Source organism: Stigmatopora argus, chromosome 5 (genome assembly GCF_051989625.1).
Source record: "Stigmatopora argus isolate UIUO_Sarg chromosome 5, RoL_Sarg_1.0, whole genome shotgun sequence".
Taxonomy (NCBI): Eukaryota; Metazoa; Chordata; class Actinopteri; order Syngnathiformes; family Syngnathidae; genus Stigmatopora; species Stigmatopora argus.
Window position 1 is genome coordinate 757,082 of NC_135391.1, and position 13,674 is coordinate 770,755.

At 40.5% G+C, this 13,674-nt stretch overlaps 1 protein-coding gene across 1 annotated transcript in view; it reads left to right on the top strand.

The window, feature by feature from the left end:
• The window catches only part of bin3 (bridging integrator 3), a 31,146-nt gene that overhangs the window by 4,780 nt on the left and 12,692 nt on the right, over window positions 1-13,674 (top strand). Inside the window, exons 3-5 of the mRNA XM_077601699.1 lie at window positions 971-1,011; window positions 8,640-8,701; window positions 10,096-10,232. Of these exons, the coding sequence (XP_077457825.1) occupies window positions 971-1,011; window positions 8,640-8,701; window positions 10,096-10,232 (240 nt within the window). The remainder of the gene's footprint in view (window positions 1-970; window positions 1,012-8,639; window positions 8,702-10,095; window positions 10,233-13,674) is intronic.

Below are 13,674 nucleotides of genomic sequence, written 5' to 3' on the forward strand. Positions count from 1 at the left end.
TGTCGCAATATCTCGATTTTGAAGCCCCATTGAAAATATATTTCTTGCGATATACTGCAATCATTTTCTACCAATTATTTATTGCCGACTCCTGGTCAGCAGGTCACGACGTCTCCGATTGGTCGAAACTTCCTTCGTCCGATGACGTAGACCAGGGGTGTCAGACTCGAGTTGGTTCGCGGGCCGCGTTAACGTCAACTTGATTTCACGTGGGCCGCACCATTTTAGATATAATATTTAGATTTTTTTTAATAAATGGATTAAAAGAACTGGATTAAAAGCCCTGAATATTCAGTTTTTTATAGATCTAAAACAATGTTTATTTTAGCTTTTTTTATTTTACTAGATTTTACAAAATGATTTTTGAACCAAAAACAGAAGAAATGATTAAAAATTACAATTATTGATTTAAAAGGGGGAAAATCGGGAATTTTATTTTTAAATGGATTAAAACATCTGGATTAAAAGCCCTGAATATTCAGTTTTTTTATAGATCTGAAACAATGTTTATTTTAGCTTTTCTTAAAATATATTTTTAGATTTTACAAAATGATTTCTGAACTAAAAACACAGAAAAAATGGATTAAAAAATGACTGATTGATTTAAAATGGGGAAAATCAGGAAATTGAATATACATCTATACACTTCATTTGAATTTGATCCTAAAACAGAAAGTCGGCACTCATGATTTACTTTCCCCGGGCCGCACAAAATGATGCGGCGGGCCAGATTTGGCCCCCAGGCCGCCACTTTGACACATGTGACGTAGACAAAGGAAATGGCTCTATTAAATTCATTTCCTGATTTTTTTGTTATCTCGCTCTTGAGTTTAAGCCCGATTCAATTTTAGGTGCTTAGAACTTGTGATTAGACATGTGATGTGAATGGAATCATATTGTACTTTTAAAGTTGTTTAATAATGTAATGATTGATTTGTTTTTATTTATTTTTCTCTCAATGTATTTCCAGGTTGAACGGGACTTTGAGAGGGAATATGAAAAGCTCCAAAAGTAGGTTACCTTTTTTTCTCCAGTGCTCATGAACGACTAAATCCGATTGTTTTTCTTAAGATTTTCCCTTCAAAGTAACACTTTTGTACTCCCTATTAAACCATGAATATAGAGGTGAAAATTGTGAATCAGGGGGCGGTTTATACGAGAGAAATTGTCAAATTCAACCATTTTAAGGTCGCGGCTTATACGTGGAGGTGGCTTATATGCGAGAAAATATGGTAACTGTTGTGCCGTAGTTGCCGGGTAAACCGAAAAAATAAGACGTATAGCAATCGCAGGCTAGTCCGGAAATTACGGTAAAAATAGAGCCAAGGAACGCCTGTTTGAAAAGGTTTTGGAGATTGTTGGACAAAGCAAACGCCGGTGGAATGAATGGAAAAGTTTTAGGCAGGAGGGGTCCCTCAAACCGTTAAGGTGCGCCAATAAATGGAGCGACCGCCTCGTACGCCCCCGTGAGTCAGACAAACATGCTCATACTGGCATTTTCAAATACACACCACCTTCCTCTTCACATTCTTATCGATGCATCACCGACACAAAAGCCCCGATACCTGTTTGGTGCCAGGGTAATCAAACTATCATTTTCCCCATCAGCTATTATTTAGCAATGATCTTCTTTTGTTTTGTTTTTTTAATGAAACATGAACTCACCAACTGCTGGCAGTGAAGTCTTTGAAAACACTTGCAGTTCCGAAACCGACCACTAGGGTTTGGTTCCTCTGGCGCTTTCATCGAGCTCCAAGTAGAAAAGATCAATTAATTCTAGTGCAAATTAGAATTTTGGTTGACATAAATGCTTCATGACAATTGTCCAGGGGGGTGATTTTTATTTATTTAGTTTTTTCTGGACCACAAAGGTTAAGTTGCCATTTATCTCTTCAGAAAATCAACCAGGGTGCGAGTATGAATGAATGAATTTATGAATACCTTTATTGTTTTGTTTTGTTTTTTTAAAATGGTTCTTTTGCCGGAAACTCAATTTATTGTAATAATGAATCTTTTTATTTATTTTTTTATTCTGGTAGATTACGCCTTGCTTTGAGGCATTTTAATGAATGCTAAATTGAAGCTAATAGTTTAGCCAAACTACATATGTTAAGATTGTTATTATGATTCCATCGTTAGCAGTTCTTTGGGAATTATTACATTTGTTGTCTTGCCTGCTTAAAATGATACACTGTATTAAAAAAAAAGAAGAAGGAACAAAACAAAACCAGTTTAAATATATTTGGTCAGTATTTATCAGGCACAAATTTTTGTTTATGAGGCCAGACGCTTGAGGTTTTTGATTATTATTATTAGGCCAAAGATGGCGATATGTAGTTTAACAATTTTACTTGGAATCTAATCCATGTCACATTAAAATGTTGGTTATTTCCTCTTTTCTCCGAATCGAATCGTGCCCGCACTGTTTTTCGGAAATAGGCGTTGTCCGTTTATTTATTCATCTTTTGGATTACAATTGGACCAAATTTTCAGAATGCCATCTTAGTTGTCGTCAAAAATGCGACTTATATTCAAGCGTGACTTTTTTTTCCCCCTCTTCATGGTGTTTTTTTTTCTTTGGGGGGGGGGGGGGGGTCCTCTTGAGACCAATTACGGTACATTTTAAGAGAAGTGCCAGGTCTTTTTAATTGCAAATTGATTGTTAGAGTCGGTATGTTAGACTAAAAAAGCAGTGTACCTCCATATTAGATCTCACCATTATCCACTTCTACAAAAGGATTTATTGGTCTTTTTTTGTGTTTGTCAAATGTGATTTTTTTTTGTTTTAACTGGAAAGTTGCAAGTGGGTGGAGCTAACATTGGGGCAGTGGGTCAAGGAAGCAGCAGCTGTTCCATCAGGCCGGCCTATTAGCACCTTTTAGAAAGCGTTTCAAGGCTAGCGTGATGACGCGGCCACAGCGAGCGAGCGAGAAAGAGAGAGAGACAACGATTGTCAAGTGGCAGCGGCTACGCCAAACATGAATTTATCCACTTTGGCGAACGAGTGTTAGCGGGGGGAGAAAAAAAAAACAGCAAGCTTAATTGTCGGCCTGGTAAAATGCTGTCATTCGTCACCATGAGGAAGTTTGTTAGTTTTTTTATTATTTATTTTACACTATCGGTCAGCAACTATTTTTAGGTACCGTATTTTCACGACTATATGGCGCATCGTATTTTTAGCCGCAGTGTCAGTAACGAGTGCTATTTCTGTATTTTAAACACACAAAGGACGCACCGTTTTTTTAGACGCATATATATTATATATGAATATCGAACCGCAATAGCGCTGGCTACCGGAAGCAGCCTATTTCCGGGTTCCGGTGCGCAGTGACTGCTGGGAAATATAGTTCTTGCACGCTGCACCCTCACGCTAAAAACACGTTTTTAAAAAGGCAACAGAAGCAAAACGGAGTTCGGTTGTACTTTATTTAAGCATTTTACAACGTACTCAAGTCATCATCACCCACAAATCCATCAAAGTACTCATTTTCTGTGTCTGAATTGAACAATTGTCCAAATGAGTCATCGAAAACGCTGAGTTTTATACGTTCGTCCAGGCGGCCACAATCCATTCGCCAATAGTAGCTAGCTGGTAGCTAGCGTAACTTTTCCAAAAGTGCTTTCCGTGCTTTGTCAAGCTGTATTGATGTCCATGTATACAGGCCACAATCCATTGGGTGTATTGACAAAAGAGCTACTACATATCTCAGCAGTCACTGCGCAGTACTTTGTCTACGGGAAAATAGTAGAGTCGGTGTACCCTATCAACTGATTCATTTTATTTTATCGTGATAACAATTTTAGTATTGGTCCATATATAAAGCGCATTGGATTATTAGGCGCCCTGTCTATTTTGGAGAAAATTTTAAGACTTTCATGTGCGCCTTATAGTCGTGAAAATACGGTATTTAAAAAAAATGTAATCTGCCGTCCAGGTTTTGGATCATGTTGGCCACAATAAAATATTGTTAATATTGCCCTATTAATTTGACCCTCCCCAAAGTATCGCCGATAACGTTGGCCATGCAAGTTTTTGTCGGAATAGCAAAAAAAGTCATTTTTGCCACCTGAGAAAAAGAAGCATTGCTGGAAAGGACATCTGACGCCGCTCGCATCTCATTGGCGAGAGCGATAGATAGAAGAAGTAACTGTGGAGATTGTTCCCACAGAGCTGTGCTGTGCTGCGAACAATAAGGCGCCGCGTCGCCGCCGTTGACATTTTTGGAACAAACCTCCATCTGGTCGCCGGCGATTCTCCGTCAAATCCTTGAAAACGTCAACTTGCTCAAAGCCTCTTGTCATACGTATTTATTCATTAACAAGCCGCACTCCCCGTGTGTGTGTCTAAGTCGTGGCCTGCGGGACACGTCTTGCCCACGCTGTAAAAATAACCCCCCCCCCCCCCAAAAGTCCAGTCTGCTGCGGGATAAGATTATTAATAGTTATTGGGGAAAACAAAACTTAAAGAAGTTGAGGAATTGTTTTTACACGTTAGTCAGAGTCATCTTAACTGAATTTTTGGTTTATTTTATTTTTCATTTTCTGAACTACTTTATCCTCACTAAGGTCGCGGGGGGTGCTGGAGCCTATCCCAGCTCGCGGGGGACATCCTGAATGGCAGGGCGCAAAGACACAAACGACCAATCTCTGGTAGATAGGGGCAATTTAGTGTCCAATCAGCCTATTGTGCACGTCTTTGGAATGTGGGAGGAAACCGTAGTACCCAGAGAAAACCCACGCAGGCCCAGGGAGAACAGGCAAACTCCACACAGGCTGACCGACCTGGATTTGGATTCGAACCCAGAACTGCGGAGCCGTGAGGCCAAAGTGCTAACCACTCAAGCCACCGGGCTGCCTTAGTTGTTTATTTTTAACTTAATATGTGGTGTTTTCCCCCTTTTTTCAAATTTCAGGGGTATTATATTTTATTTGCACTCCTTTTTTTAATTGATAATTAAAATAGTAAGGATTATTTATCTATGTTGACTAATTATTTATGTTGACTACTTTTTTTATTACTTATTTAATGATTATTTATATGTGGACTTCATGGCGAAGATTTAAATCTCATTATACTTCAATTATGATAAGAAAGGCATTGAATTCAATAGATGAATGAAGAGAGGAAAAAAATATAATTCGCACTCGTTTAATTCACATTTTTGGGAGGGCCATTTTATGTTTTATCAGAAACCAAGAAAAAAATGATAATAAAAGGTATAACAGGCTAAATACAGTAATCCCTCGAATATCACGGTTAACGTCGACCAGACATGGCCGCCATAATCGCAAAATCCCCAAGTAGGCTCACCCCTATTATATATATATAATCTAGGATTACTGTATGCACCTATTAACATAAGTTTTTTTTAAATATAGCGTAAAGAAACAACACGAGGTTGACTGTACTCCGAAAAAGGGAAAAAACCAATGGTAGAGTAACACGACTTCAACATTGACATGATATAAATGTTAAATACTCAATCCATTTTACACATTGGCGCATTTTAGAAGTAAAATGTGATCGCTTGTTGCCACTCGAATCAATTAACACTGACATTTTAACAAGTCGTCCTGGCAGTTGTCCCGCTAAGAAGCATCTTTTTGGCACTGCCTTTTTATATATCGCTGCTCGAAAAACACGCTTGCTAACAGATGGAGGATTTTTAATATAGCTCCTATTTTTTTTTCTCCAAATAAATCCCAGCAAGTTCTTGGAAAAGATCACGCAAAGTTCAATGGTGGGATTCGGCGCCAACGTCGCATCTTTCCCAAAGTCCACCGGTTCGAGATCCATCCGTCGAAACGAGTCGTGGCGTATTGGCGTTTTCATTTCAAGCCGCTGAAAAATGAGCGAGCGCCACCGAACAAATCCTTTTTGTCTCCGTGTGGGTACCTCATTATGTAACCCAAATCCATTGGCACTTTTCCAATGTATCCGTGCACTTATTGTGCAAAAAAGTCAAGTACTGCAGTATTTGTGGTACATTTTTCACCGTTTGGCTGGCCCTGCCATTTCTCTGTATATCTTTTTATTTTTATTTTTTTTACCACTCTGACCGCCAACACCTTATCTGTTTTTTTTAAGGCTATAGTTTTCCAAAAAGTTCTACCATGACTTTAAAAAGTGTCATGTTTCTTCTTGCTTTCTGTTCAATTCTAAAACTGACCCTTAAAAATACGATTTATACTCCAGTCCAATTTATTTTTATTATTTCCCTTTCGTGGTGCGTTCTTTGGCTCTTGTACTCGAGTGCGTTCAAAAAGTATACTGATTGTATATTGTAAATGGCAATGTGTTTCCATTAGATCCCGATTAATCCCAAGTACAGTAATCCCTCGAATATCACGGCTTCTATTTTTGCGGTTTCACTACATTGGGGATTTTTTTTTCTGGGGGATTTTTTTATTTTTTTGTAAATTCATTAAAATGTGAAAATACACACTGAAACTCGCTATTTTTGGTACATTTTTCACCGTTTGGCTGGCCCTGCCATTTCTCTGTATATCGTTTTATTTTTTTCACTCTGACCGCCAACACCTCATCTTGTTTTTTTAAGGCTATAGTTTTCCAAAAAGTTCTACCATGACTTTAAAAAGTGTCATGTTTCTTCTTGCTTTCTGTTCAATTCAAAAACTGACCCTTAAAAATACAATTTATACTCCAGTCCAATTTATTATTATTTTTCACTTTTGTGGTGCATTCTTTGGCTATTGCGTCTTATACTCAGGTGCGTTCAAAAAGTATACTGATCGTATATGGTAATATGTTTCCATTCGATACAGATTAATCCCACCATTCAATTGCAATTAATCCCAAATGCAGTAATCCCTCGAATATCGCGCCTTAAATTTTTGCGGTTTGACTACATCACAGATTTTTTTCTGTTTTTTTTTTTTTTATGTTAGTTAATTTTTTTAATAAATTCATAAAAATGTGAAAAATCCACACTGAAACTCGCAAGCAGAAGCCACGCCCCTGTCCTCCGCTTGCTACTAGAATTTAGCACCAAAGTAAAAAAATATTTTTATTTTTTTATTTTTTATGTTTTTTTAAATAGGGGTGACACTACTTTGCGGTTTTTATTTATCGCGGCCATGTCTGGTCTACATTAACCGCGATAATCGAGGGATTACTGTACTACATTTTAGGACGAAATGAAACCTCAGTTTATCGGTTCTCCATTTTTAGTGCATTACTGTCCACTTATTGAAAAAAATCTATTATTTAGCTAAATTTGCGCTGAGAAACATCGCCCTCTTGCGTCCAAGCATGACAACATGTCAGGACATGGCGGCTAAATGCTGCTTACTAGTGGACTCAAGTGGAAGTGCAGCCACCTATTGTTTATTTCCCCCCAAAAAACACAAATTTAAACATCGATCCAGACGGAATTTGTGGAATTGTGTAACCTATTCGCAGAACCGTTTATTTTAATATTTCAAATTCTTTTTCCATACCGGCATTCGCTGCTCCCGTCCCGGTCCGGTTTGCGAGGCGCCCCCCCCCCTGCCATTTTCCCCGGAATCTTCCTCCTCAAATTATAAATCCAATCCAAAGCGTAGATGAAAGCGAAAGCTCATTTCCTGGTTCATCAAAGCAAGAGAATGAAGGAAGAATCGGCCGGGGGGTCCCGGGGGACGTCGCAAAAGCCCTCGTTTGGCTCAATTGATAGCTAACGAACACCTCCTTAGTTGGCTAATTGCCGTTTTGAACAGCCATCCACGGAATATGTACGGCGGATTGATGGAAGGCGTAATAAACGCTCTCGTCCACGTTAACGAGAACGCTTACCTGCTTTGTTAATGAGCTAAACGACGCTTTATTAACTTTGTGCGCCGAGTCGCTGAAATGTGTAATTCCCTCCCAAAACGCGTTTTTTTTTTTGTCCGTCCGACGCTTCGATGTTCTCGTTTTGGAGGCAAAAAGCTTGATTTCTGTTACTTTAAAAGCCCTAAATATTCCGTTTTTTATAGATCTAAAACAATGTTTATTTGAGCTTTTTTTAAATATATTTTTAGATTTTACAAAATGATTTTTGAACTAAAAACTGAAAAAATGGATTAAAAAATGACATTTATTGATTTAAAAGGAGGAAAATCAGGAAATTTAATAGACATCTATACCCCTCATTTGAATTTGATCCTAAAACAACTTGATTTCACGTGAGCCGGACCATTTTAGATATAATATTTAGATTATTATTTTTTATAAATGGATTAAAAGGCCTGAATATTCAGTTTTTTATAGATCTAAAACAATGTTTATTTCAGCTTTTTTTAATATATTTTTAGATTTTACAAAATGATTTTTGAACTAAAAACACGGAAAAAATGGATTAAAAAATGACAATGATTGATTTAAAAGGGGGAAAATCAGGAAATTTAATATACATCTATACCCCTCATTTGAATTTGATCCTAAAACAACTTGATTTCACGTGTGATTTTCTCGTTTTGGAGGCAAAAAGCTTGAATTCCGTTACTTTTACCGCCACTTTTTTTTCTTGTCGTTCTTTCGTCTCGTCGACGATTAAAGCCGGCGACCCACATTTGCCCGTCGCGGGTATCGTTCGTCGCCAAAGCAGATTGTGGCTGATCATCTTTCCTGTCTTGTCTTGTCTCGTTTCGTCGCCCAGGTTGGAGGATCAGACGAAAAAGCTTCACAAAGACATGAAGAAGAGCACGGAGGCTGATTTAGGTTTGTTTTCCGCCACCTTCTCGCGCAGTCTCGCTTTTGTCTGCCATCGATCGCAACTCATGGTGGCGCTTGATGTCGATTGGCAGCTTTTTCAAGCCTCCGCGGCGGGTATTTGCCTCGCCCGGGTGCCATCTTTCAACCGCTTCACAATGGGAATCAAACGATGCCGTCGCTACCTTAATCTTGTATCTGTTGGTTATTTTTTTGTTGTTTTTGTTTTGAAACGCTAGTTTTCAAAAAAGTGTTCATAATCACTTCAGTCATGGCACGGCCATTTTGACCCACATGGCTGTCCTTTGCTAATTGTAAACGCCACGGTGAGGTAATTACCGTATTTTCTCGCATATAGGCTCGAAAAAATGATGACTGAATCAAGGGCACGGCTTATATGCGCATAAATTCGACTTGGCGTGCATAAAACGCCATCACGCAAGATGATGCGGACGTCATTTATTTCAAAATAGAGAAAAAATACACAAATAAAATGCTAAACAAAATCTATAAATGAAATTCATGGAACAAAATAAAGCATATCTTGCATAAAACATGAAAAAAATGCATTTACTGGTCGCTCAGGGCGCCGCCATCTTACCTAAGGGGGACAAACCAGACCACTTCCTGGTTGTACTGCTCACATGACTTCCTTTTTGAATTTGTCTACGTGCAGGCAACACCCTTTCAGAATCCAGCAATCGATTTATACAATATCTCAGAAATAGCACGTGCGATGATTTTTAATCTCAAGATTTTCCCCTTCAAAGTAACACTTTTTACAATATAAAAATGATAAAAATGACTTGCTTATTTAAAGTAGCGGCTGCTTCAAAAGTAGAGGGGCTTTGTATTGTTATAATCATTTGCGGGCCGCTTTAACATCAACTTGATTTCACGTGGGCCGGACCATTTTAGATATAATATTTAGATTTTTTTTAAATATAAATGGATTAAAAAAACTGGATTAAAAGCCCTGAATATTCCGTTTTTTATAGATCTAAAACAATGTTTATTTTAGCTTTTTTATATATATTTTTAGATTTTACCAAATGATTTTTGAACTAAAAACACAGAAAAAATGGATTAAAAAATTACAATTATTTATTTAGAAGGGGGGAAATCAGGGAATATAATATACATCTATAATCTTCATTTTAATTTGATCCTAAAACAGAAAGTCAGCACTCAACATTGACTTTCCCGGGCCACACAAAATGATGCGGCGGGCCAGATTTGGCCCCCAGGCCGCCACTTTGACACATGTGAGATAGGATAATGTCATTATTTTCTGTATAAACATTGAACTTGGTGTTCAAAAAGTATTTTTTTCCGAAAACATGAGGGAGTGGTCGTCTTCTAATCGGGATGGTCTTATATCCGGTCTTGCTCTCTTCCTTTAGCCATGTCCAAAGCGGCGGTGAAGATCTGCGCCGACCTTCTGAGCAACCCGCTCTGCGACCAAGACCAGGCCTTCCTGGAGTCCATGACGGCATTGGACACGGCCATGAAGACCATGGATTCTTTCAACCAGGAGAAGGTTAGAAATCTTAAGCTTTCTTTTCTATTTTTGGGCTCTCGCTACTGGATTGGCACTCGTGTACACCTACATGCCAGGAAGGAAAATGAAAAAAAAAACATGGCTTTATGTCAATATTTCAATCCATCAACTCCAAAATTCTCCCTATTTTGTGCCCCCTGCCTCTTTTATTTTTTTAAATATATCGATGGCGTCATCATCCCTATAAAGCAAATCTTCTGTGGATGAGATTTGACTCACGGTTCTCCAGTCGTGCCATTAAATGCACACAAAAAGTTGGTACAGACGCTCCCCTACTTACGAACGAGTTAGTTTCCGAGCGATTGTTCATAAGTTGAATTTGTTCGTAAGTTGCTCAGTGCTATATTTTGTATTATAATTTATGTTTAAGGCCTATATAAGTATATTGAAGGTTAAAAAGTGCATTTGTATGTTTAAGGCTTGTATAAGTAACACGCATTGGTTTGTACTGAAAAAAAACCTAGATTTACTAGAAACTGGCCAAAAGAAGCTATCTAATTCGATTCAAGTTGTATGCCCGTGCAACGCTCACCACTTTCTCACGCGCATCAAGCTTCTTTAGTATTGCCACTTTGGTTTCAAATGAAATGGCTTGCCTCTCCCTTGCAACTCCCTCACTAGAAGCCTTTCGCTTTTCACCAACCATATTCAATAATGGATGCACGAGATATTTAATGATACAAATGAAAAAGGTTCTTTGCGCACTGGAGATACGTTCACGTACTTCCGCATTGCAACGAATTGGACAGAAGAAGGTAGATGCTGGGTGAGCTGAGCCCTCACAGCGCAAGGCGTCGTCGGTATTAGCGGCGGAAAGAAGCCCTACTCGGAAAAAAATACAAAATCGAACTGACGAACATTTTTCGACATAGACGCAATTTGCAGACATGTTCGTATGTACCGTTGTTCGTAACTCAAATGTTCGTAAGTAGGGGAGCTTCTGTATTAAAAGGGCAAATCTCCCGATAAGCTTTCAAATAAAAGCGCTGTCGGCTATCGGACGTTGTCGTTTGCTATCGCGCCGATAGACTCAACACGAGTGAGAAAAGGAGCGCAATCTTGGCGGAAGTCGCTGATAACTAAGGTCATTTCGGCTTGTTTTATTTTTAGATAATCCATCGGCGCGCTATTTTCACAACAGCGCTTCTTCCAAGTGTTTTCTTGAGCTTTGGAAGGTGCTCGTGATTCCATTCCAATCAAACTCAGACAAAGAATAATGCATCATGGGAGAATGCGGGCCACATTTTTTTATACGACATGCCGTTGGTTCTATTGGCCTTTTCTATGGTAACCGCGTTCTCGGTTAACCCCTACTGCATTTTTAAGTGGCCTCAAATATGATTTGTATTATTTTTTCATGGAATGACATGATTGAAATGCGTGATGACTGACTTGAAGCAAAAAAATGAGTCATTCTTGAAGGAAATGTCTTTCTTTTCTTTCTTCATCTGATGGAGAGCAGCCCAACTGTCACTCTCGGGACTCAATTGAAATTATTATTATTTTTTATATTAAATGCCATCGATGGGGCAAGACGTCCAATTCGTTTTCGACGCAAATGGTCGCTCCCACTCATAATGAATATGACGTCTTATCGTGGAAGACAATGATTTCAATTCCATCAAATGTTTTTAACTCCATTTTTTTAGGACCTTAAGTTAATTGGTTGATGATACTAATAATATACGCATATGAAATACAAGTGAGTGAAAATGTGACGTGGATGCCAGGTCTCAATTCTAATGACTTAAATATAGATACAGTAATCCCTTGATGATCACATCATCACTTATTGCAAATTTGCCACTTTGCGATTCTTTTTTCGCTATTAATTATTTTAAAAAAAAAAATGGTTTGTTCATAAAAATGTGAAAATCCAGGCTCAAACTTGTAACCGAAATGCACTCTTGCTACTAGGACTCAGCACTGAAAAAAATAGTTCTAATGGGGTGACCCTACTTTAGCGATTTTTCAATGATCGTGGCCATGTTTGGTCAACCTTAACCACGATATTTGAGGGATTACTGTACTGTTTTGTATGAACCATCTATCTGCCCATTTTTCAACCGTGACCGGACGTTTGATCGCGGACGTTTGATCGCAGACGTTTGGTCGCCCGGACCCAAACAACGCCAAGCGCGGCCTAATCCCAATGCGCTTCCAAGCTTTAACATGACTGACGGCTTCACATTCTCCCCGATATTCCCGCTACTTCTCCCCATCTCACTAAATCAACTTCCTAACCTTGATTCCACGCCGCCTCTTTTTTTACCGCGGCGCTTCCGGCTCCCCGCCAGTTCCGGCGGCCCAACCCCGGCGCTCCCGTCGACGCCAAAGCGGCCACCCTCGACGAGGTTTTGCGCCGCGGGGGCCGCCGGCGAGAGAGGGAGCATGAAACGCGAAGACGGCGGCGGCGGAGGCCCGGGTCTACGTGTTTATTTCTGGGGCCGAGGAGGGCGCGCGGCGGCCCCGCGGCGGCAGCAGCAGCATAGGCCCGGCCCCAACGTAGATGGCGGCGGCGGCGCGGTGGTAGAGAGAGAGAGAGAATGCTGCCGTTTGCAGCGATATCGATTTCCTCTGCCGGGCGAGCGCGTGTATTTTTGGGAGGCGGGTCTGCGTGTCGGGATGGCCTCTGACCCGTGACTCACTGACGGGAGACCGTTGTCGGAATGAGCGAGCGAACGAGCGAGCGAATGAGCGAACTAGCGAACCAGCGCCGGCCGGCCTCGGGCTCGGCGCGGCCTCCGAGGAATAGCTCTGCCCCCCACACCCGCTCCGCGGGAAGGGGCAGAGGGCGCCGGCGCGCTTAAGCAAATGTGCCGCCGCCGCCGCCGCTCTTCTTCCTCGCTCTCACCTTTTTTTTGCGAGCAGCGGCGGCGCCGGGAGAGTCGGTTGCCGCGAATATGTAAAAAGAGAAGAGAAGAGCGAGCGGCAGAATTCCCATGCACCGACCGGGCTTGTTATTGCGTTCCGGTCGGAACCCCCCGCAACCGCAATCAAGCGTTTTGGCACTCGGCGTTACGGGGGGCCGCCCGCCTCGCCGTGCGGTCGGGGCATTTGGGCACGGCGCAGCTGCGACCTCGCTTCTCTAGGCTATCGTCGCCGTATCAGACGACCTTCTTGGAAGGCGGGTCGACGTTAAGTAGCTCGTCGTCCGTCGTCTCGGTCGCGTCCGTCTTTTACGTTGGCCTTCGTTCTGTTTATCGGGAGATTGATCAAAATTCCCACACCTCCCTTAAATTTAGTTTATTTTTTTTAAACACTCATTGACTGTTTGTTCTGCAAGCCCCAGTCATGCTATAAAACAAGGGTGTCAGACTCGGGTTGGTTCGCGGGCCGCATTAACGTCAACTCGATTTTACGTGGGCCGGACCATTTAAATATCATATTTAGATTTTTTTAAATAAATGGATTTAAAGAA